General features: G+C 37.7%; 1 protein-coding gene across 6 annotated transcripts in view; it reads right to left on the bottom strand.

Annotated features, from left to right (window-relative positions):
• Window positions 1–26,506, bottom strand: part of ADGRG6 (adhesion G protein-coupled receptor G6) — a 184,470-nt gene that overhangs the window by 62,295 nt on the left and 95,669 nt on the right. For 3 of the 6 annotated variants that reach the window (XM_029055801.2, XM_029055796.2, XM_029055817.2), the window contains exons 3-6: window positions 23,700–24,041; window positions 17,022–17,645; window positions 8,394–8,462; window positions 4,238–4,321 (exon numbers count right to left, since the gene is read on the bottom strand). In XM_029055801.2, the coding sequence (XP_028911634.1) occupies window positions 4,238–4,321; window positions 8,394–8,462; window positions 17,022–17,645; window positions 23,700–24,041 (1,119 nt within the window). The remainder of the gene's footprint in view (window positions 1–4,237; window positions 4,322–8,393; window positions 8,463–17,021; window positions 17,646–23,699; window positions 24,042–26,506) is intronic. The other 3 variants (XM_029055834.2, XM_029055810.2, XM_029055841.2) reach the window with 3 other exon arrangements.

The raw sequence follows: 26,506 nt of genomic DNA on the forward strand, positions 1-26,506 counted from the left end.
CACTCAATAAATACCACTGATTGATTGACAGTACTTTCAGATTACTATGAAGGTTTAGGAACTTCAACAGGATGATATTTTTTCTAATTCATTTAAGTCGCTTAAATTTTATGTATGTCCTTTCACTCTCTTATTTTTATGATCTTTTAAATTACAAAAGCATATCTGGCAAATAACCATTTTATTTTTATGTAAGGAGACTATAATAGTCTCAGAGTTTCTGTTGGTTAATCAATAGGAAAATGAGAATTCAAAAACAAAGATTAAAGGCTACAATTAGGCTGTTCATAAAATATAAATCCACTCTCGTGGCATACTACCTTTATCTACTTTTCTACATTAAAAGAGCTATTTCTATATCTACATCTAGGAATTGCCCAGTCTCAATCAGATCCAATTTTTCTGCATTTTAATTTGATGCATGACATGCTAAAGTCAATCTTAGGTCAGCAGGGTGACACAAGTCAGTAAATTTCATAAGCATGATAAAATTATTTTTGAAAGTGTGGTGAGTAAAATAAGTGATGTATATGTAATGGTGTTTTGGTTTATTCCAGCAGACAGGATGGTTGAAGGATTCTCACTTAAGGAAATGGATGATTGATGATGTGATGTTGGAGATGATTTTTTGAGAGACATTCAGATTGATGGTACTTCTTTCAGCAACATAGTGGGGTCTAATGAGTTTTTACTTACAGGATTAATGGTTCCAATATAGGCAGAAGCCAAAGGCTCTATATTATGAGCTATTCAAGTTCCTCACATTGCCTGTGGGGTTTTTTTACAAGATGCAAAATGTCCAAGAGCCAATCAACAGCATTAATGCATCTAGAATTTGCCACGGACACTTCTTGACCAGAGACTCTTGAATGTATATCTCTATCCTGTCTGGACGATTCTTCAAATATGGATTTAACTTTCAGAGAATTGAAATTTCAGAACTAGCAACCTTCTCTGTGGCTAAAATTTGAGTCATCTGATGAAAATATGTCAAAATGCTCCAAAGTGCCTTCAGCAGAGGATTATAATTTTTTAGTAATTTAAGTCATTTTACCTTTTTAGCCTTCTATGGGAGGGGACAGAACTGGAGATATACGAGCTATAATATTTTCAGGGCTGTGCAGTGGGATGGGACAAAAGCTGAATTTTGAGAGTAAGGTCATTAACATTTGTACTGCACATAAACTGTTTTCAAATTTCCAAGAGATCAAAGCATGGCAGGATTTGTAATGAAAATATGGATCATAAATGAATGAAATGTACTTCATGACTGCAAGCATGTACAGCCAAATTTATCCCTGGGATGATAAAAATGCTCCAAATTTGTATTGACTATATGGTGAATTATGTATACAATGTACTTTCTCAAGTACTAGAAATGGGATACCACTTTCACCTAAAAGCAGGACAACTGCATTGGAGACCAATATAGCTGGTCTATGGTTTGAATGGTCAAACTGATTTCACTGATACTGGAAAGTTTATCTAAGAGTTATATGTAAATGAATATGCTTGTATCTGAGATACTGAAATGGAATACAATTCATTCACTTGTATTTACTGAGCGGCGCTTACTGTGTGCAGAGCACTGTACTAAACACTTGGAATGTACAATTCGGCAACAGAGACAAGCCCTACCCAACAATAGGCTCACAATCTAGAAAAGATCTTGGAATTAAAATTATTCTTTAATATTTTTATACTCTTCTTTTGGAAATTTGGTAAAAGGCAGAAATGTCAACAGATCACTTTTTCCAGAAATAAACTTTGAAGTTTGGGTGGCAAAATGGATAAATGGTCACACATTACCACATTTCTGAAATGATATCTCTTTTAGGGGGTATCAAGATCTCATTCAATTTATGATATTCTTCTGTCTGCTCTTGATAGAAAAATTTCAGGTTGGACTGTTCAAACAATCAGTCATATTTACTGAGTGCTTACTGTATGCAGAGCACTGTACTAACTGCTTGGGAGAATACACTGAACAACCACTGGAGGTTCTTAAGGAGTGGGGAGACATGGACTGAATGGTTGTGTAAAAAAAAATTAAAAATTATCTTGGCAGCAGAGTGAACTGGAGTGGGGAGAGACAGGAAGCTGGGAAGTCAGCAAGGAGGCTGATGCAGTAATCAAGGTAAGATAAGTGCTTGAATTAATGGGGTAGCAGTCTGGATGGAGAGAAAATGGTGGATTTTAGTGATGTTGTGAAGGTTGAACTGACAAGACTTGGCACCAGATTGAATATGTGAGGTGAATGAGAGAGATGAGTCGAGGACAACACCAGGGTTACCGGCTTGAGAGACAGGGAGAATGGTGGTGCTGTCTATCTACAGAGATGGGAAAGTGAAGGGGAGGACAGGGTTTGGGTGGGAATATGGGGAGTTCTGTTTTGGACATGCTAAATTTGAGGTATCAGCGGAACATCACAGTAGACTGTTGTATTCTCTTTTCTCAGCAGTAAACCAGAAGGGCTCTAGAAGGAGTTAGATTATGTGAAATAGCATTTGCTAGATTCTAATTTTTGCAGGCTTTTAAAATTTTGAGCTAAATGTTTTAGCATTTTGGCTCAGATTAAAATGAACACATACTTCATTTTTTTCTTTAGGTAACTCATTTTAGATTAAGATGCTAGTACTTGCTGACTCTTGAGAATTTCAGTGGAGATTATGTGGACAGAAATATATGGGAAGACAGATGATGAAGACTTCTCTAAGTATGTCACAAATGAGCTGAGAAGACATACTCTACCCCAAGTCAGTGACTTGGGACATTTATATACTTTCTTGTGCAGCAGAGGATGCTTTAGTTCTAGTGATTAAAAAGCCACAGAGGCTCTTTTGTATGTTGATATAAAGAGTGAAATAATTATCATATGATCATAGTCCACATGATCTCTCCATTGGAATCTTCTGTTATTACTGATTTCTTGGGGACTGTTGGAGTTAGTGCTTTGGTGCTAAATCTCTTGATATTAGTAGAGTGACTAAATAGATTGTTACTGTTGGTTGAAGCATTTATACTACCATTTTCTTTGAAAAATGTCAGTAAGCATCCTTACAATAGTGGTTGGCATAGCCTCACAGGTAGAGAAAGAAAGAGGATATATGAGTTTATTTTCTCTGGGCTTTCCACCGGAGGTCTTCCTCAATCTTGCATGCAAATAATTAGTTGAGTGAGTAATGACATCTTCATATACCAAGAAAGCACAACCACCGCTCAGGATCTTTGCCTTTGTGAGTTTGCTGTTTGATAGAGGCAGGGAAGCCTCCTCATTATAAAGATACTAGGACAGGCCCTCAGATTGGTGAAACCTCATTGGTCATGAATAAAAATTATTTATACAAATTCAACTCCCTAAATGGTTGCACAAACATGTAATGGACTTCAGTGAAAAATAAAAATTCTTAAGCTTTTTATCCAGTTATCAGTGAAAATCCATAGTGATATAATTATTTAAAGACTAAAGCTTACGATTTCAGGATCAATGTTCCCTACGATTACCTATAAAGAAATATTTCAAAAATCTCATTAAAAGTATTCTTTCAGAAAATGCCTCTGTAATATTAACTAATTCCTTCACTACAAATTTTGAAAATCTTTTTTCTTGTTAGTTTTCTTTGAATCAAAACTTTTGGTCTTCAAATTAGAATAATAGTGTGAAAATTCTATTCTTTAGATTGTAAACTGCTGGAGGGCAGGAATCCCATGTACCAACACTAGTGACATCTCCCAAGCCCTTAGTACAGTGCTTTGCATACTGTAACTGCTCAATAAATTACATTTGTTGTATGCCTGATTTCACTGAGCAGAAATCTGGTCACCTTGTGACTTCTCATTAAGAGAGTGAAAATGAATTTATCCTCCAATTTACCTATCTATGAGAAGGGGTAGTGAGACACAAAATTATTTTCAATACCTGTTAGAATGATGTTTGATGGTGACCAAGAGCGAATAGTGACAATACTTAAAAAACCTTTTGCATTAACTTACCTTTTCATATCCTTGGTGTTTCCTCTCCTAAACCCTCCCTTTGTTGTTTTATGTTTAAGGACCTACCACATGCTTACCTCATCTTTAAACACATTACTAATGTTCCTGAGAACTCTTACAGATTATAGTTAATATAGACTTGTTAATATTTTTAAACCACATGCAACTTTGGGAGTTTTCTTACTAAAGTATACTTGCAGTTAATTGAGATACAATGAAAGAAAAAGGAAACAGGGTTTCTTACCATTCCTTCGATTACCAATTCTGTTAATAACAGGCATGTTAGTTGTGACTGTGGGTGATGTAGTAGGAGTAGATTTTACAGTGGCTGGTAATAAAGATGAGAAAGATGTAATCTTACAGGAAAACAAGGTTGTTAAAACGGATAGGCAACAGAGGAATGTGTATGAAAACTTACAAGGAATTGATGGAAACAATTTCCTGCTGAATACTTAATAGTATACTCTCCAAGTCTGTAAGGTGCACATATGAAATAGTGAGCTGCATGCTCATATTAGGAATCATTTCACATGGTCTTTGGTACAAATCTGGTACAAATGGAAGCAGAGTGGACTACTGGAAAAAGCACAGGACTGGGTGTCAGAGGACCTAGGTTCTAATCCTGCCTCTGCCACTTGTCTGTTGTCTGACCTTGGGGAAGTCACTTAACTTTCTGTGCCTTCCTCAGTTTCCTCATCCGTAAATTAGGGATTAAATCCTACTCCCTTCCAATTAGACTGTGAGCCCCATGTGAGACAGGAACTGTGTCCAACCTGATTATCTTGTATTTATCCCAGCACTTAGTACAGTATAGTTATTTTAAGTGAATAATAAGTACCATTATTATTACCATTATCATTAAACTGAGGCTATGTTCCTAAATTAAACTGTAAGATCTGACATATTCAAACTAAAGTTATGAGGGCAGAAAAAAAAACTGCATTCTTTTATTTGGAGGAAAAATGAGCATTAAAAAAATAGAAACAAATGTAAAACTAAATTAAGTAAACACTACTCAATGAATAGCATTTCTCAAATGCAACAATTTCAAGGCACACATTTTTAAAAGCATTACATTAGTGATACTTCTCACATTATTGAGATTTAGATTAAAACCTCATGGAAAGCTTTGAAAATATGTTCTCAAAGGATTTGGAAAGAGATTTATTTTCAAAGGAGAACTTGAAAGATATATACAGAAAGTCCTCAGAGTACAAACCAAAATTGAGCATATGGAAAGATCCTACAAGACTATGAAAGTAATTACTCTGAATTAAAATAAAAAATAGGATTGCATGTAGAACTTTATTGGAGGCAAAAATATTCAGTTATTTTCTATGGGACTCTTTGTGCAACAGAAACCATGCCATAGTGCAAAACGTATGTTTTTCATTTAATTTGTTTATAACATACACTGTCAAGTAAATATATTTTCTGCAGTGATTGTCTTTTAATGCAATTTTCTTACATTATCATTAAAAGTCTAGTAAAACTTTGTTTATAAAGGGATTCATTTTTTCCTCTGTTTTAATGTGGAAATGTGTTGAGGAATGTGCAAGTCAGCAAATCACAAATCTTGGGCCATTTACGTAAATAGGGGAAAATGAATGATTCTGTCAGTCATTGCAACAAAAGTGGCATTATTGATAAACCACATATCTTGGCATTTGGCCATTTGCCTTGGCAATTTGTCACAAAGATATTTCAGATTTTTAACCCGATACTGTTATACAGGTTTGTTTTATAACATCATTTTAAACACTACAAATTTGTGTATTGAAGAACTGAAAGGGAGTTGAATAGTGGCAAGATATCAAAGGACAATGATCAGGAATAATGGCAAACAGATGATGACTAAGAGAAGAGCCAGGGAAGACAGTGATGATAATATGTAGGAGATTTCATTGTTGCCTAATGTTTCCTCTGGCAGTTGGGGCCTTTGCAACCAAAAGGAGTTAGGTTCTATAAGTTTCAAAAACTTGCTTGTGTGAGTCCATTTCTGGGCTAAATTCCAGTAGAATCATTGGAAGCTAGCAGGACGTAATGTGAAAGGAGTAGGAGGCTTGCAAAAGCAATAACAATTTAATAAAACTTAAAGAGAAAGAGCTAAAATTTTCTGTTCCTCCTGGAGTTCCCTGGAACACAGTTGTGTTGGATGGCAAAGATAAGCCTCTATCCAATGCAAAGACAATTGGAGGAAATGAAAGCTTGAAAGTCCTGCCTCCACTCTGTAACGTTAAGACAGGGTCACGTTGTGTCTGAAGAGTCTCTCTCCAGTCTTATATCAAGAACTGATTCTCCAGACATCTAGTATTGATAACTTTCATTTCCAGGGAAATATACCTATACTGTTCCATTAGTCAGATCATGGAAGAGTGGAAATTTTTAATTCCCTAAAATAAGGAAGAAAGACTGAAATGATGGCTTCCTAGCAAGAAAAATAGATTTTTTTAAAAAAACTATTTCCTAAAAAAATTTTCTGAGAAGAAGTTCTACAATATAAAAAGAAAATACTAGTTATTGCATTTATTAAGTGCTTACTGTGTGTGCAGAGCTCTGTACTAAGCCCTGGGAGAAAATACCCAAGTGGGAATGAAATACAGTCCCTGTCCCTCATGGAGCTCATGATCTCAAACTTGTGAGAGGTCTGTTGGCCAAAACAATTTTAGGGTCATTAGGGTCAGTGTGATAATATTCCAGTCTCTCAAACAATTGCCATAAATTGAAATTGGTACTAATTGTTCCTAAATCAATAAAATTACTTCTGTCAGTCCCACTAACTTCCCAGATTAAAAGTGAAGTTCATCAATTTACTCCCAAGAATATACTAAATTCATAGTTACTGTTCCTTAAAAGATAGGCAGAATACTTGTGATAGGCATGAAAAGAAGATTTGACCCAAGTTCACGGAGCCTGAAAGAAATCATGACGAACCTCATGAGGACCAGATGGTTTAAAATGAATTATCCCATCTGCTTCTCTTTCTGCTTTAATCCATTTTCATTATTTATGGAACGCTTTTGTAGATAGATGCTTTTGATCTTTGGGCCTAATGATATGGCCCAAAGCATGATAAAAATAATGACAGGGAAATCAAATCAAATATGGTGATCGATAGAGGGTTTTTTTAAATTTTTTGTGCAGAAAAATTTCAGAGACCCCTGTCCTGTGATGCAGTGGGACTGTGACTGATCTGGTTATCTTGTATCTATCTCCTGCAGCAGTGTTTAATACAGAGAAGGTGTTTAATAAATACCACTAAAGAATTTATGCAATATGATCTCCAAATTTGGACAACACAACAATTTTAAACACATTTTTTGTGTGTTAAATTTGGCAATATTCTGCATAACGCTGTACAAATGATGCACTACATTTAACACCCTGGGGTTTTTGTCAAAATATCGCCACTTCATCAGTCTGACACTAGCAAGTTTGGTAAATGTCTATCTTGGTAGAGGGGAAAAGAAAGCTATCCCCTACCTTTCCTCAACCATCACTACACGGAGGTACCTCTGTATCTAGTCTCTATTTTAGTCTGTTTAAAATTACCCATAGTAGAGAAGTCCTGATCCTATAGTGTCATCCTCTATTCATAGATTATACTTCACCAAAGGCTATGATTCTTAATATGACATAGCGTGCACTATTCAAGTTATTATTCAATTGGAGAGTGAAGGGGAATCTACAAGAAATAAGCAGCAATGGCAAAATAAGGTAGGATCACTTGATCAAATTTTAATAATCATATTCATGCTAATTATAACTATATATTATATTGTATATAGACACCATATACAACATATATATATATAATGGATAGCTTAGTGATTGAAATTTAATAATTATTATAACATAATAATGATCACAAATCATAGTACAGATTACTTTATTTAATTAATTTATTTATTAAATAGTAATTTATTACTATTAATAATAGTAGTGATTATTTATTATTCATTACTCCCAATGCTGAATTTTGCAGAATTGTTCAGAATGTTAAACCATTTGTTCATGATTTTTAAACAAGAATGATTTTTCAAACACTGTGTGTCAGGAATTATTTTGGTTTGTGTAACATACTGGAGAAAAAGAAATAGAGGGAGAAATGAAATCTACCCTTCTTTTATAAGCATGCATTGTTCAAATTGGAAGGATTAAATGCTTTATGGAAATTTGGTCATCAAGTGTGTGAATGCATTCTTTCTCCACACTGTAAGTACAGTACTCCCACACAGCTGAGAAGATTTCAAGAAATTCCTTCCCTTTTACCCTAGCTGCTGGCTTTAAAAGTAAAAAAAAAAAAGCATGCAAAATAAAACCTTAAAACGTCATGAGAAGTCCAAAGAAGGTCTAGAGATTCAAATAAGTTAAACCATAAAGATGGCATGGGCACCTACCTTGGCAAACATTTCCTAGTTGGGCACAGCTCATCACTTCTGATGCAGGAATTGGAATCAAGTATGAACCTTAAACAAAAGTGGGAGATCATTATACAACTTAAATTTATGCTATTACAGTAACAATACCACTACCAATGAATATTTTTTGTGTACCTTTTACTGCACTCTATTTTACAGAACATTTTATAGATATTTTATGGAGAATACGGATATCTTCCCTCAAGAAGCTTTAATTCTAATGACAACAGCAGAAGATGGAGTTTCTATTTTCAATCAACCCTATTTACCAACTTTTTTTTCATTATCCCAATCCCCCCCCAACAAAAGAGCCTTTCAGACTTCATTCCCTGCTTTCAGTAGCTCACTCCCATGAAAGAACAAGAACAACTGGGAGTGGATGTGCTGAAATGTCTTTTATTAAAAAAAAGGACAAGACTGGCTTAATATGAAACAGAGAATCTGCTGAAACTTCCTATTTAATTTCGAGGATCTGAGATCAATAATTGTATACCCTTGGGTGCTGCAATGTGAATGATCAACTTATGACTCAGACTCCAGGAATTAGAACTGAGATCACAGTCCTTTGAACACTCCTGGATTTTATGACTTTTGTTTTCAAGGATCAATTGGACCCAAGTTAGCCAAGACTTTGGCATCACAAGGTTAAAAAACCCATGACCAAGGGAAGGGATTGTGTCTACTAACTTGACTGCACTTTCCCAAGTGCTTAGTTTAAGGCCTAGTAAATACTACTCCATTAACAGTTCAAATAATAATTGTAATTATTGTATTTTTGAAGCACTTATGTGCCAGGCACTGCACTAAGCACTGGGGTTGGACACAGTCCCTGTCCTACCTAGGGCTCAGTGTCAATCCCCATTTTACAGATTAGGTAACTGAAGCACAGAGAAGTCAAGTGACTTGCCCAAGGTCACACATCAGACCTGTGGCAGAGCTGGGATTAGAACCCATGACCTTCTAACTCCCAGGCCCATGAATCCACTATGCCATGCTACTTCTTAAACCTTAAAAATGAGGTTATTTAATCGGAGATCACTCAACTTGCCCCAAGAAATGTAAAACCTGTAAAATGTAATTAACTGCAAAAGCTGGAGAATAACCTAGTGTTACAGGCATAAAGACGCTAAATATTTTCTAGGTTGCAAGAATTATCACTCATTATGATACCCCATGCTTAACTGGCCAACAGAGGATGGGAATAAAGTGGTTATGTGGCAGAATGAGAAAAGGGCCTCAGAGAAAGGCAACAGTTCCCCAGTCAAATTCCGTCTGGAAACACAGTTAGGTTGAGGGCAAACAACTTGGAACACAGCATAGATACATTTAATCAGTTGGAATAAGAAGCCCATCCTGGAAGCTGTATTTTCATAGGCCCTAACTTTCTGAAAAGTTGCCCTTACCCAACTGGGATCGTTATCAGGGGAGTGTGTGAGAGGATCTGGAAAACCACTGGGGCTGAAGTTGATGCAGAAGAGTTCCTGCATTATAATAATAATAATGACATTTGCTAATCTCTTACTATGTACCAAGCACTGTGCTAAGTGCTGTAGTAGATACAGGGTAATCAGGTTATCCCATGTGGGTCTCATACTTTTAATTCCCATTTTGCAGATGAGGTAACTGAGGCACAGAGAAGTTAAGTGACTTGCCTAAGGTCACACTGCAGACAAGTGGCAGAGCTGGGATTAGAACCCACATCCTCTGACTCCCAAGCCCATGCTCTTTCCACTAAGCCACACTGCTTCTCATTATCAGCAGTGACCCCCACATACCTGTACCTAGACACAACCTCCAGCCTTCCTCTGATTCTTCCATCTCTTGATCCACCCTCAGTGGCAGTGGTGGATCCTGGCTTCCCTGAGCTACCCATCTAGACTGTGAGCTCCTTATGGGCAGGGAAACATGTGCCTACCAACTCTGTTACACTGTACATTAGTACAGTGCTCTGCACATAGTAAGCATTCAATAAATATGAATGATTGATCTATGGCCACTCATCCAGAACCTCCCCCACTGACCCATCCAGATCTTTTCGGTTGCTTTTTCCCATCTCCTGGAAATAGCAGGATGGATGCCTTTCCCAAGCCCTTCTGCTTCATATTGCTTTAGGTCAGAGATTAGGAGGGCAGCTCAGAGGATCAGTTTGTGCTACAAAGCAAGAGCTAGTACTAAAGGCCACTAATTACTCGCTGCTCCAGTTGTCACTTTTCTCCTCCACTTAGCAACTCATAGAATTTTTGCTTGAAAGACCAGTGGGGAATTTAGATCCCGAAATTAGTCCACAGTTTAACCAGATCACTTTCCTCAAGAGCGGTTTTCAATGGCCAAGTATCAATATTGAAAATCACTTAGATATTTTAACTAGTTGTTGTTGGCTCATTCTTTGCAAATGGCAATATTTGTTACACAAATTTTTGGATACCCACCAAGACCTAAGGGATCATTTAATGATCATTGATTCAGTAAGTGCAAGGAAATTGAATCACCCACAAGCAATTAAGTAGGTCTGCTCGGAGATCAGGCACTTATGGTGTTCAGCTAAATCAGAGATGAATAGAAAACCCATTAGAGAATTGTAAATAAAATGTCAGAAACAGTCTGCAAACTAGAAAACTTTGTCTACTATGAAAGACAAAAGCCTTGGTTTATTGCAACTATTACCTTTTCAATATGAATATATCCTTAAAGATAAATCATAGGGTGTCATCTATTTACACACTAAAGCAAGGTACATTTGTACAAAGTATTATGTTTCTTGCTATTGCAACAAGCCTTTATGAAATTGCTGTAGTTAAAGTCTATGATAGGGCAGTTACTTAAATTCACCAATCTCAAACAAAGAAAATAAACAGTCATCAAACTGAGGAAAATGGCTTATTTAAGCTCAATATCCCCTGCATCTCATCACTGAGAAAACTTGATGCTTCACCTATCAACACTGGCTCTAGGAGACATATACCTTCCCTACTCTGGGGTTCCAATTGATCAAACAACCAATCAGATTTATTGAGTGCTTACTCTATGCAGAGCACTGTACTAAGCCCTTGGGAGAGTGCAATTTGATGGAGATGGTAGACAGCCTGGAATTTCCTCTTGTGAATACCAAGGATAGGATGACTTCCTCCTGTTTCCACATTGGTACCATCCTGAACCCACTTTCTAAATCAGACCAAAAACAAAAATGTGTGGAGAAGAGAAGGGAGGAAGATAGTGGGAAAAGAAAATAATTTCAAATTGGATTTTATCCCTCCAGATTTGGCCTCTGAAAACTGTAAAAAGGGGAATAAATTCCTGTTCTCCCTCCTCCTTAGACCTTGAGTTTCAAATGGGACAAAAACTATGACTGACATGACTGACTATCTTCTATATATCCCAGTGTTAAGCATAGTGTTTGGGGCATAGTAAGCATTTAGTACCACAGTTATTATTATCAACAATAATAATATCAACAATAACAAAAATCATCTGCTACTCCTTTGTCCCTCTGGGCATCCTGTTGTCACCATCAGAGAAAGTAACCCAGACTGAAAATACCACAGATATGACCCAGTGGCAATGTGATTTTTTTAATGGTATTTGTTAAGCACTTACTATGTGCTAGGCATATAAGAGGTGGGGTAGTTGTGAGCTAATCAGGTTGGATACAGTTCCTGTCCCACATGGGATCACAGTCTTAATCCATATTCTACAGATGAGATAATTGAGGCACAGAGAAGTTAAGTGCCTTGCCCAAGGTCACATATCAGACAGTGGCCAACAAGATTTCTTGTATTACCTACTTAAGGACACCAAATGGATTTCAGGACATTCATAGAATTTTATAGATATCTGAGAGTTCTATCCATTTGTGCCCCTCATCTGAAAATATTGTACATCTAGTGAAATAGGGGTTTATGGGTATTCACACATCCTTATGCCTTGTGCATTTGCAGGATTTTCTTCCCCCCTTCCTTTCCTGGAGAAATCCCTCCACAGATATTTGTGGCTCTTCTCTTTCCTTGAGTGCCCCCCTTCCTTCCTAAAAGCTTCTTGTAGGAACTTTTCTTTTCCTAACACCAACTCCTCGCTCATTCTGTTCCTCAATCTGGAACTCCTTCTCCCTCAAAATCCTCCACAATACAGCTCTCCCCATCTTGAGAGCCTTCCTAAAATTTCGCTTCCTCCAGGAGTGCTAGATGTAGAAGAGAAGGGAGTTTCAGGAGGAAGGTAAGGTATGAATAAGGGGTTAGCAGCAGGAGAGATGATAACGTAGTACAGTGATTACATTGGTTCAAGAGTAACAAAATGCAGGAGCTGGGTGGGAAGAGAACTGACTGAGGTTCTTGAAACTGATGGCAAGGAATTTCTTTACTTGGCCCTCCAAAAGCATCCTGATGGATCTGGATTCTGGAAATAAAGGAAAGGGCCCCTGAAAATTATGTGCCAGCAGCAAGAATCAGGGGTAACCTTTTGGCTAATGTTTTCATTCCAGCATTCCTTACTACAATCTGGTTAAAAAAAAAAAAGACACCTTATTCTAAGCACTTAAATGGTTTTACACTTCCCTTTCACTCACTATCATATGTTTCATATATTTGGCACTTGTAAACAAGTCCATAATCCCTAAAAGAGATTAGGACAGTAAAATTAAGGACTCAATACTTACTTGTACTCAGTATAAATTACTTGGTTAAGCAAAAAGATTTTGCTATTTTCCAGGCTCATAATTAGGCTCTAAGAACAAATGCATTCAAAGCTAAAGTTTTGATAAATAAGAAGCCCCAAATTATAATATACAATAATATATAGTGTAGAGAAGCTAAAAAGGTTAAAATCCTTTTTTTCTTTTTGGAAAATCAAGGATGACTTCTCTGAAATGATGAGCTTATAACAATCATATAATGTGTTTACAGGAATTATAGTGTATAATTTTAGACAACTCACAAAATGTATACAGATATTTTCAAACACTCTGGCATTAAATGAAGTTGATAAAATACTAAGGAGAAAAAATTCTGCATAACTATGAAAATATAATGAATAGGTTTTGACAAAAACTTAGAGTTTTAAAAAGGAAGCCAAGCCCTATAAAAAATTCAACTATTTCTGTAAAGCTGATAAAAAGCAATATGTTAGGCATTATTTTCTGAAAGTGTGAATAAAGACATATAAGCTTACAGGCTCTGAAGCAGTTATAAAGTTCACTGACAGTAATACATTAACCTGCCTCATAGATCAATCAAGCTATAGTATTTCTTGAGCATTTACTATGTGCAGAGCATTGTTCTAAGCACTTGGGAGAGTTAAAAGAAGTGTAATACATGCTCCCTGCCCTCAAGGATGTTAAAATTCTCCAAACATAACAATAGGTTTATTGTTATAGTCCCATTATTTTTCTTTCAAATTCAAAACATATTTATTTTCTTAATTCACACTAATACTTTTCAGTCCTAAATTGAACTTGGAATTAACCTCATTTTTAATGCACTTGGTAAATTCATTGGAATAAAATCTAATTTCACCACTGATTACTGTACTGATCACTAGTTTCTAGGAAATGGCTAGTATAGAGAAAAACCACATTATTTCAGGGACATATACAAAAATCAAACAGTAAATAAGACATTCTTGTCACTTACTAAATTTCACTTGGTTTAAGGATCAGGACTAATCTCTTACGCAGATATTTCCTGGCAATTAATTGACTCAGATTGTCAGCCTCCATAGTTGATCATTAACTATGAGGAAATTCCCTCCCTATCATTATTGTTTAAACACATTCCAGGTCCTGTGTTTCCAAGACCTGATGCTAGTATACCATTCAAGAAAGTCAGAAAGAGCATTGTAAAAGTTAAGGAGAGCAATTCAGCTGGCCACACCTATGTCCCTGCCCCTCCTCACCCTTTCCCCTCCTCAGTCTCTCCCCCTTTCTGCCCCCTTCTTCAACTCACCCAATCTTCCCAGCAGTATATCTAGAGGAGATCTCCTGACTTCTCTCAAAAGCTACCCTCTCCAACTGCACAACAAACCCCATTCCTTCTTACCTCATCAAAACTCTTGCCCATCCTTTCTTCCCTCCTTAACAGCTCTCTTCAACTGTTAGCTCTCCAGTGGCTTTTTCCCCACTGCTTTCAAACATGCTTATGTCTCCCCATTCCTAGAAACAACCTCTCTTGACCCCAGAGCTCCCTCCAGTTATTACCCTATCTCCCTCCTACCATTTCTCTCCAAATTCCTTGAGTGAGTTTTCTAACCTGCTGTCTCAAATTCCTCTCCTCCGATTCTCTTCTTGACCCCGTCCCATCTGGCTTCCATCCCCTTCATTCCACAGAAATTTCCCTCTCACAGGTCATCAATGATCTTCTCACCAAATTAAATGGCCTCTATTCCATCCTAATCCTCCTTGACCTCTCAACTCCCTTGGACACAATGGACCACCCCCTTCTCCTGGCCATTCATTTTCAATATCCTTCGTGGTCTCCTTCTCTGCCTCCCACCCATAAGTGTGGGTGTCCCTCAAGGTTCAGTTCTGGGTCTCCTTCTATTCTACATCTACAATCACTCCTTTGGAGAACTCATTTACTCCCACAGCTTCAACTACCATCTCCATGTGAATGATACCCAAATCTACATCTCCAGCCCTAATCTCTCTCCCTCTCTGCAGTCTTGCATTTCCTCCTGCCTTCAAGACATCTATACTTGGATGTCCTCCCGTCACCTCTAATGTAACATGTCTAAAACTGAACTCCTATCTTCCCACCCAAACTCTGTCCTTCCTCATCACTATGGACGTCACCATCATCCTTCCTGTCTCACAATCATACAACCTTGGCAGTATCCTTGTCTTATCTCTCTCATTCAACCCACATATTCAATCTGTTACTAAATTCTGTCAGTTCAACCTTCACAACATTGTTAAAATCCAAAATCCACCCTTTCCTCTCCATCCTAACTTCTACCACATTAATCCAAGCACTTATCCTATCCTGTCTTGATTACTCCATCAGCCTTTTTGCTGAACTCTCTGCTACCTGCCTCTCCCCACTCTAATCCATACTTCACTCTGCTGCCTGGATCATTTTTCTATAAAAACACTGAGTCGATGATGCCCCACTCCTCAAGAACCTCCAATCGTTGCCCATTTACCTCTTCATCAAACAGAGAATCCTTATGATCAGCTTTAAAGCACTCAATCAGTGTCTTAAATCATTCTCTGCTCTCCTACTATAAGTCTGCCTGCACACTTCTCTCCTCAAATTCCAACTTCTCGTCCACAGTCCGCCTCCGGCCTGGAATGCTCTCCCTCCTCATATCCAACAGGTAATTACTTTCCCCACCTTCAAATCCTTAGTGAAGGCACATCAGAGAAGCAGCGTGGCTCACTGGAAAGAGCCAGGGCTTTGGAGTCAGAGGTCATGGGTTCGAACCCCGGCTCTGCCACTTGTCAGCTGTGTGACTTTGGGCAAGTCATTTCACTTCTCGGTGCCTCAGTTCCCTCATCTGTAAAATGGGGATGAAGACTGTGAGCCCCACGTGGGACAACCTGATTCCCCTGTGTCTACCCCAGCGCTTAGAACAGTGCTCGGCACATAGTAAGCACTTAACAAATACCAACATTATTATTATTATTATCTCCTTAAGGACTTCCCAAACTAAGGCCTCATTTCCTCTTCTCCCACTCCTGTCGGCCTCACCTGTGCACTTGGATTTGCTGTCAGCCCCATAGCATTTATGCACATATCCATAATGTATTTATTTATATTAATGTCTTTATTTTCCTCTAGCCTCTAAGCTTGTTGTGGGCACAAACATGTCCACCAATTCTGTGATATTGCTACATGGTACTCGCCCAAGCCCTTAGTAAAGTGCTCTGCAAACACTAAGCACTCAATAAATATAATTGATTGATCTTCAAGAATATGGACAGTCATATAATGTATATTTAAATGCAAATATGTATAAATGGCTACATATTCAGTTTATATTTGTAGATGTACACCATATAATAAGGAATGGTGGTCCAATTTCTCTCATAGGTCCTTTGGAACATGAAATGCTTTCTTGGACGGTCCACATTTGAACTTTTACATGCAATCTATTACTTTAAAATTGGAATGTGAACTATAGAGAGTAAACAATCAAAAGTACTATCTGGAACAACCAGTTGTCCTAGTTTTCCTGTAATCTAAAAGCAAACTTCAATTATGGAGTTAAGGTCCCTCTGGAGCCCAAGGAATATTCATAAAAATAAGCAATTTCTATTCTAATATATGCACAATGACATGAAGAATAGCAGTGTTACTTTTTTAAATAAAATTACATAATTTGGACCTCTTACCAGAACAATAAATATCAATTCACTACCACAGATTTCATTTGTTTAAACAAGAATAGTATGTGAAGAAAAATAATCCTCCATCATGGCTTTTTAGCTTTTATGCATTTGTTTCATATTATGGTTAATTTCCCATATTGCCAAATTTAATTAATGCGGGACCAAGAAGGAATGTTCAGAAAATGGGAGCCTGCATTTCTTTTCTTTTAACAGCAACACATTTTATGCTGACAAACAACATTATCCAAACAACTAGAGGACAAGTAAAACCTCTCATAATCAGAACTTACCACAACTTAGGTTGTTCTCAGCTTTCAGAAGTGATATTGGGATACTCCAGAACTCATTCTGCCAGTCTACAATGTTCCCTTTCACATCACAGCTAAGGTTGGACAAGTCCTTGGAATTCATGGTGAAATTCCAAAAGCGAAAGTTGTAAATGTCTCCATTTAAAGAGTTTATTCCGTTTTTGTTGGAGCCCAAAACCAATTTCCCACTCCCCGGAAGAACCATGTTAACAGCAGAAGTGCAAGGTATTGTTTCATAGCTGTTTTTGAAATTTACACTTACAGAACCTGATGAACTATTCCAAAGGAGGCACAGTTGCTCAAAGGACCCTGTGAAAATGTCTTCATCTAATTTCACACCTAGTCCTCTGTCTAGCAAGCACTCTGAACCTAAGATATACAGGAAGTGGCCATTTCTAGCCTTCCCAAAACTGAGTAATTCTGTTGATGAAGGATCTAAGTAAGTGAAGGCCTTCCAGGCACTGCTTTTATTGCCAGTTTTGATTGCTTCGAAGCATACAGTGAATGCGCTGAGATCTGGAATGGAGACACTTTTCGCAACAGACACCAGGTTAGCATCTTTGGGCTGGGGAACAATGACTTTTTGATTCCGCAGGGACACAGCAACTAGAACAAAACACATTGGTGATCAAAGATAAAAGATTATTTCCAGAAAACAGATAGATTTGACACTAGTAATCTACTGAATCCAGCTTTTGCCTATTCCCTGGGAAACTATTTCCTACTTCCAAATGGTGTGACCTTGGGTAAGTCACTTAACTTCTCTGAACCTTAGTTCCCTCATCTGTAAAATGGGAATTAAAACTGTGAGCCTTATGTGGGACCTGGACTCTGTCAAACCTGATTAGCTTTGTTTACTATGTGCCTGGCACATAGTAAGCACTTAATAATTACTGTTTCCAAAAAAGAAAATACTCCTCCCTCCTACTGATTATTCCTTCCCACTCCCAGACCATTACAATGTACTTATCTGCCACTATTCTCTTTTAATTCATTTCTTCTGAACCTCCTCTTAGCTCTCCCATCCTGAATAAGCATCTCCTTTTTTTTATAGTATTTGTTAAATGCTTACTGTTTGCCAGGTACTGTTCTAAATGCTGGGGTAGATAGATACAAAGTAATCAGGTTGGACATAGTACACATTCCACATGGGGGTCACAACTATTTGAAATCTGTTGAGAAAGGAGGCCCTTAAGAGGCCCAGCAGAGGACCATCATAACTAATGGGACAGACTATGATTGCCTCTAGATTCGCCTGAACCTGACAATGTCCTGACAACTAAAGATAAACCCCTGCAGAAGGCCTGCTCTTGATTAATGAAGCTACTGGGTTTAACAGACTACTAAAAGTGAACTTTGGAATCCAATTTACACAAAAAAGGAAGACTACATACACCAAAGATTCCTATTCTCTTGGCAAAATTTGGATTTTCCTTGCTCACATTTACTAATGTCTTTCTTTAACTTTCTTCTTCTTTTCCCCCTATTAATAAAATCAGTGGAAACATCTACCTGCATCAAATATGGTCAAAATCCCTCCACTACACACAGATTCCAAAGAAACCAAACAGGGAAAGAATGTTGAAAAAATAATACCTTTCTCAGACTCATTGCCTAATTCTTCTAAATCCTAGACATGTGAGACACTACTTTTCTTAAGACTAGAAATTGGATATTTATTCTTAGAATATGTTTTTATAGTGCTTAATTTAAAGTTGTGCAGAGTTTAAGTTTAGTGATTCTTTAAAAGTCAACAAAGCATTCATTAAAAAATTATTTTAAATAACAGAAATACCTAAAACTAGTAATATGCAAAATCAAATAGCGTTTTACAAATGGGAAAGACTCATATTGCACCAACTGTGAATATTTAATTTCCTTGCTTCTTAGTGGCATTTTGATATGGGTTTGTATGTGTCCATTATGTCCATAAAATATAAATCATAAGTGCATTATTATAGCAACTACAGTTGAAGAAGAGAGTGTGTGAGAGTAATAGCCAAAGAAGTTCATGCTTAGAGGTTGCAGATTGTCTACATGACTGAGGGGAAGGATCAGGTTTCAGTTTAAATAGCTCAAGAGACATTTTGATCCTTCTGCTAGCCTTATTTCAGTGCAATAAAAGAATTGCCACAATATGGGGCCTCGGAAGGGAGGCATAGCCTAGTTAAAAGGGCACAGGCCTGAATAAAAGACTGAAGACTTGAGTTCTAATTCTGGATCTGCCACTTGACTACTATGATCTTAATCACTTAACTTTTCTGTGCCTCAGTTTTCTCAGTTGTAAAATGAGGATGAAATACACGTTCTGCCCCCTTCATCGACGTTGAGCCCAATGAAACACAGGTACTATACACCTGATTAACTTGTATCTTACCCAGGGCTTAGAATACTACTTGGCAAACAATGAGCAAATACTATTATTATTACTACTGACCCTTCCCAGGATCCCCACAGCCTTTCTGCTCCTCCAAGGTGAATTCACCAGGCCTTATGCTGCAGCTCTTAAAGACACAGCAACTTAGATGTTGACTGGCCTGGTAGCTAAAGCTTTGATAACCATTCCTTCATTTTCATTCATTTGTATTTGTTGATGATGATGTTGGTATTTGTTAAGCGCTTACTATGCGCCGAGCACTGTTCTAAGCGCTGGCATAGACACAGGGGAATCAGGTTGTCCCACGTGGGACTCACAGTCTTAATCCCCATTTTACAGATGAGGTAACTGAGGCACCGAGAAGTTAAGTGACTTGCCCAAAGTCACCCAGCTGACAAGTGGCCGATCTGGGATTAGAACCCATGACCTCTGACTCCAAAGCCCGTGCTCTTTCCACTGAGCCACGCTGTGTTACTAACACAGCGTTTATTGAACACTTACTGTGCACAGAACACTTTATTAAATGCTTGGGAGTGTACAATACAAGAATAACAGACACATTCCCAGCCCACAAGAGCTTACAGTCTAGTGTCACTATACTAGTTTTCAATTTCAATTGTTATTATTGTGCTTTATTTTGCTTATATGCAATAAAATCAGGTCATGAAATTCAGAGATATGGTCCCTGCCACTAAGCAATTAAAAAATACAGTGTTTTTACAATATTTCACCCTGTCACATTTTATTTGCATGTCTTCATAAATTCCATTTCGCCTTCAGTGCTCTGCTTGGTGTATGGAAAAAGGTAGGGTATTTAGTTAATCAAAAAACAATTGAAAATATGTAATTGTAATAATGTAAACCAAATGTAATATATAATATGTAATGTAATATGTAAACCAAATCAGAAGTGGGTAAATATTTTGATACTCCAGCTCGTGAGTATTTAAATATATACCCTTATACACTATTCACCCTATTTGTAATTTATTTAATGTCTGCCTCCTGTAATCTGTATCTCTTGTGGGTAGGGATGATGACTATCACCTCTATTCTATTGTATTTTCCCAAGTGTTCAGTTTAGTGCTCTGCATATGAAATTGAATGACTGATTTATGGCTGTATAATGTATATCTGTGAAAATATTCTTTAAGTGATTCCACTGAATGAGTCCAAAATTTAAAATGCTGATGGAAAAAATAAAAGTCTTAACTGGGTCAATAAATTCTCCTTTTCTTAATTTTACTATAACAACACTGACCATCTACAGTTGGTAGAGGCTTACAGCTATTAGAAGCTTCAAACATTACAACTTCTCAAAGAGGGAAAAGTTTAGGTCAGTGGAAGAATTATGTGTATGTGGGAGAGCAGTGAATTAGGTATGAGATTTAAAAGCAGAAATTTGGTACAAGTGCTTACACATAATACATAAAACTGCCAGTGTCCAAATGTCAACACGGAGCATATTTTGGTAGGAGACTAAAAGAATCCTTTATTTCAGAGTAACCAAATCATACTACATGAGCAATAAGGGAAAAAGAGATTCCACTGTGACTGCAAGCCAAATGTCACTGTCTAGTGATTTTCGAGCACTATTTTTTTTCCATTCTTTTGGGACTGAAATCAAGAATCTTCTAATTTTCCTCAGTGGGTGATTAGACAGCGTTCTATGAATGAAATAGCAGTTAGAGTGAAGTGAAAAGTTAGGTGATTTAGCTATTGATACTGAATAATTCAGAACTCCTTGGTGATTCCCCCCTCCCCTTAAAATAGTAGGTGTTTATTTTAGTGATGGCACTATTTTCCATGAATTAGGAAATAAATGAGTACTCAAATTGTTTAGGGTGATGCCCTATGGCTGCTGAATATCCAAATAAATTTTCTCAACTCTGAATTTCATTTTGCCTTTAGGAAACACAGCCTGGAATACTGATGAAAATAGCATTCATATATCCATACCCAGCAGCAGCAGAAGGATTCGGAGAAAGATGGATAAGTAATGCTTAGGAAAGGAATTGCTTTCCCCCACTACTTTACCTCACTGACTTCCTACTACGACTCAGCTTGCATGCTCAAATCCTCTAACACTGACCTACTCACTGGACCTCGATATCATCTGTCTCATTGCTGACCTCTTGGCAACATCCTCCCTCTAGCCTTAACTTCCTCCACCTATACATATGACATACTGTGACTCTCCCCATCTTCTCTTATTAAAATCGTGTCTTGTCTTCCCTAAGCCCTGATTTCCCCTGTTCCTTCTCCCTTCTGCATCGCGTATGCACTTCAATCTGTTGTACCCCATAATAATAATAATAATAGCTGTGGTATTGCTATGTGCTTACTATGTGCCAGGCACTGTTCTAAGTGCTGGGGTGGATACAAGCAAATTGGGGTGGACATAGTCCCTGTTCCAAGTTTGGCTCACAGTCTCACTCCCCGTTTTACAGATGAGGTAACTGAAGCATAGAGAAGTCAAGTGACTTTCCCAAGGCTACACAGCAGTCAAGCAGCAGAGTCAGGATTAGAGTCGACTCCCAGCTCTGCCACTTGTCAGCTGTGTGACTGTGGGCAAGTCACTTAACTTCTCTGTGCCTCAGTTACCTCATCTGTAAAATGGGGATTAACTGTGACCCTCACATGGGACAACCTGATTACCCTGTATCTCCCCCGACGCTTAGAACAGTGCTCTGCACATAGTAAGCGCTTAACAAATAACAACATTACGTTATTAACCTATGGCCTTCTGATTCCCAGGTCCATGCTCTATCCACTACACCATGCTGCTTCTCCACTTGATATTCACTCCACTCTCAACCCACAGCACTTGAGAATATATCTGTAATTTATTTTAATGTCTGTCTCCCTCTCTAGACTGTAAACTCTGTGGACAAGGAATGGGTATACCAACTTTGCTGTATTCTCCCAAGCCCTTAGTACAGTGCTGTGCATCCAGTAAGCACTTAATGAACACCACTGGTTGAATAGCAGGAGTGTTTTGTAGAGATTCCACTATAGCTGGATCTCTCAGTGGTCACCATGCTGCTCTCTCCCTTTGACACATTCATTCATTCATTCAATAGTATTTATTAAGCGCTTACTATGTGCAAAGCACTGTACTAAGTGCTTGGAATACTACTACTATAGGCTGCTACTTTCTGTTCTTCTTCCATAATAATAATAATTGTATTTGTTAAGCGCATACTATGTGCCAGACACTGTACTAAGCACTGGGATGGATACAAGCAAATCGGAGTAGACACACAGTCCCTGTCCCTCATGGGCTCACAGTCTCAATCCCCTTTTTACAGATGAGGTAACTGAGGCACAGAGAAGTTAAGTGACTTTCCCAAGGTCTCACAGCAGACAAGTGGCAGAACCAGAATTAGCACCCATGACCTGTGGATTCCCTCACCTGTGCACTATCTACTACACCATGCTGCTTCTCCATCTTAGCCATTGTCTTCCCTGCCCATCATATGATGTAACTCAACTATTCAGTATGAAGACATTAAACACAATCCACTGATATTAGTTTAAAATGAAGAAATCTAGTTAACAGTAAAGAAAGTGATTTCTCCTATGCAATCTGTATACACTTATTTTTCAGTAAACTAGTATTTTATTTCAAGATATATAGGGTAGAATGGAAATTATCAACTCAGGCATTGAGAAATAGGATAAATTAAAACTTTTTGATTAATAAACCCTATTGAGAAAAAAGCTGATAGTTTATCTATTCATCCCTATTGAAACAGCTCCATGACTACTGATTTTTAAAATTACTTTAAGCAGTTAACTGTTGTCCTATAATCCTTCATTATTATAATTCATTAACTAATTTCTGAACTTGCTTCTCAATACAGTTTTGCAAAACATAAAATTTTAAATACTGAATAAAAGTAGCTAGAAATATGCTGAAATTGGAAGTGCGATTGTTAGAACTTCAAAAACCTACTAATTGCTAACAATTAGCATCTACAGAGTGGGAGCTTACTGTATCCCAAAAAACCTTTGAATCTATATTTTGTCATAACCCAAAAGAATAAAGTTTTGGGCCTTTGCTTACAATGAAATTTTTCCATTCCTAAATTTTCAAACTTTTCAATAGGAATATCCTACAAATTTTGATTAACCAAATCTTGCCTAAGTCTTTAAGTTCCACTTCCAATCATTTACATATGGCCCAAACAGCATGTCAGCTTTTCTACTCCAAAGTCCACTCACTATAAATATGTTAAATTAATGGTGAAGGTGAAGGTGGACATCTTCATTTAACATACCTCTTGTGTAGCTGGCATTGAAGCCTTTCTTTTGGATACTAAAGTCGCTTGAAAAGGACACATGCATCTCATTTCCACTTGAGTTAAACGTTAAACCTTTGGCAGTGGCACCACAAAATTTGGTTTGGCTTTCTCCGTTGTCGAGGGACAGTGAGTCATAAATGCAGTTAGGGGCTTCTTCAATGTCAAAATCATGAAACGTTATTCGAATGATGTATCCGGTGGGGGCTCGGAGGGTCCACCTGCAGGCCTGGCTGTTGGGGTAGTCGTTGGGATAGCATGGAGACGTAAAGGTCCCGGATGGCTTAGAGAGCACGACTCTGCAGAAGGCACAGCCCAGAACTGTTGGAACAAACAAAAATGAAAGAGGAAATTAAGAGTGGGCAAGGTAGATGGGATCTAAATCAACAGTTGGCACAATTAACATATTTAATAATATGAAGCATCAGTCAAAGCAAAAATACATACACAAAATCATTTTGGAGTTTAGGAAAGGAGAGGAGAAGGGAAGAAAGTACAAACCAGGAAAGAAAAGAAAAAAGCCCTACTTAAATTTAAAGGAAGGAAATAGCACATTTTCAGAAACCGGCTGTTTCCTAACTTGCAGATGAAGAATTGCCATTGGAATTTTCAATTAAAGATAAAATCATCTTTTTCCAGAACATCCTTGCTTAAAATGAATTCAGTAGCTTAAAATGCTTTTAAAATAAACATTCGTACAGATAGTGGCTATGCAATAAATAGAATCACATAAATAATAGTTTCTACATTTATCTCTCCTCCTTTTATATGTTTTTTTAAGCCCTTACTATAGTAAACCCTTACCTTCCTATGTGTCTGTCACTGTACTATGCGTTGGGGTAGATATAAGCTAATCAGGTTGGTCATGGTCCCTGTCCCACTTGTCATTCTAAATCTTAATCCCCATTTTGCAGATAAGGTAGCTGAGGCCCACAGAAGTTAAGTCACACAGGTCCACTGGCCGAACCACTCAAAGTGACACAGTGGCCAGGCACAATCCGGTGTCTTTGTCCTATCAGTTGGATAGAACACAGTCCCGGCTATGCCGCTTGCCTGTTGTGTGGTCAAGTCACTTAACTTCTCTGAGCTTCTATAAAATGGGGATTAAGATTTTGAACCACAAGTGGGACAGGGTCTGTGTTCAACCTGATTAGCTTATATCTGCCCCAGTGCTTGGCACAGAGTAAGTGCTTAACAAATACCATAAAAAAAACCCACTAATGATCCTTTTTTGACATCAAAGAGATTAGTGAGGATTAATTAGATGTTAAAAACGTATCAAGGATCTTGATCTTCTCGAGAGAGGCACCATGCTGATATAAGCAACAGGAAGGCAATTCTGTTTAAGCAATGGTGCATGAGTTGAATGTCTGAAATTTTCAGAAACCACTTGATACTTTGATACTCACTGGGCTTCCGCAAACTAGAGAGTAGTATCTGTGTTCCCTCTAGGAATGGTTTTATGCTTCCCTGGCCCACAAGCATGTGTTTTATTATTCATTCTGGAAAGAAACTGCAAAACTCCAGGAATTAAGAAATGTGTTTTAGCAGCTTTCAACCCTGAATATCTGGCGTGGTAGGGGACTTGTTTTTACCATACTCCATGGTTAGAATAAAATCATAACGAAGGCCAAGGTATTCTTTTACACACAGGGTGGCCTAGTGAGAAAGAGCCTAGTCTAAAAAGCTCATGTCTGGAAGTCAGAAGATCAGGCTCTAATCCTGGCTCTGTCGCTTCTATGTCCTCAGCCCCATAGCACTTATGTACATATTTCATAATTTATTTATATTGTCATTCTCCCCTTCTAGACTGTAAGCAGGGAACATGTCTACTAATTCTATTGCACTGTATTCTCCCAAGAACTTAGTATAGTGCTCTGTACACAGTATGTGCTCAATAAATACGATTGATTGATTGACCCCAGGCAAGTCACTTATCTTCTCTCTGTCTCAGTTTCGTCTTCTGTAAAATGGGAATTAAATCCTATTCCCTGCTATTTAGACTGTGAGCCCCATGTGTCTAACCTGAAAGTCTTGTTTGTAATCCAGCATTTAGTACAGCTCTAGTGCTTAACAAGTACCATTATTATTATTTATTTTGGTAATAATAATTATGGTATTTAATAATAATAATAATGTTGGTATATGCTAAGCGCTTACTATGTGCTGAGCACTGTTCTAAGTGCTGGAGTAGACACAGGGGAATCAGGTTATCCCACGTGGGGCTCACAGTCTTAATCCCCATTTTACAGATGAGGTAACTGAGGCACCGAGAAGTTAAGTGACTTGCTCAAAGTCACACAGCTGACAAATGGCTGAGCCGGGATTCGAACCCATGACCTCTGACTCCAAAGCCAGTGCTCTTTCCACTGAGCCTTTACTATGTGTCAAGCACTGCTGGTTTTAAATGGTATCTGTTAAGCACTTACTTTGTGCCAGGCAAGATATTCAGGATGGACACAGTCTCTGTCCCACATAAGGCTCAGAGTCTCAATCACCATTTTAAAGATGGAGTAACTGAGGCACAGAGAAGTTATGTAACTTGCCCAAGGTCACACAACAGGCAAGTGGCAGAGACTGAAAATTTATAACGTCAGATAAACTGACTATGGGAGAACATAATGGTTATCTGAAAGTGTTTAACCTTATACCCATTTGTAAACCTAGAATTTAAGCTTAAAATTAATGTAAGGGCCCTTCAAAATAGAGCAGGAACAAGTTCAATTTGCCTAATCTTCATCTATCATAAAAATAAATACTACTGGGTTTGAACTAAATCCTCTCTA

This window comes from Ornithorhynchus anatinus, chromosome 2 (genome assembly GCF_004115215.2).
Source record: "Ornithorhynchus anatinus isolate Pmale09 chromosome 2, mOrnAna1.pri.v4, whole genome shotgun sequence".
In the NCBI taxonomy this organism is placed as follows: domain Eukaryota; kingdom Metazoa; phylum Chordata; class Mammalia; order Monotremata; family Ornithorhynchidae; genus Ornithorhynchus; species Ornithorhynchus anatinus.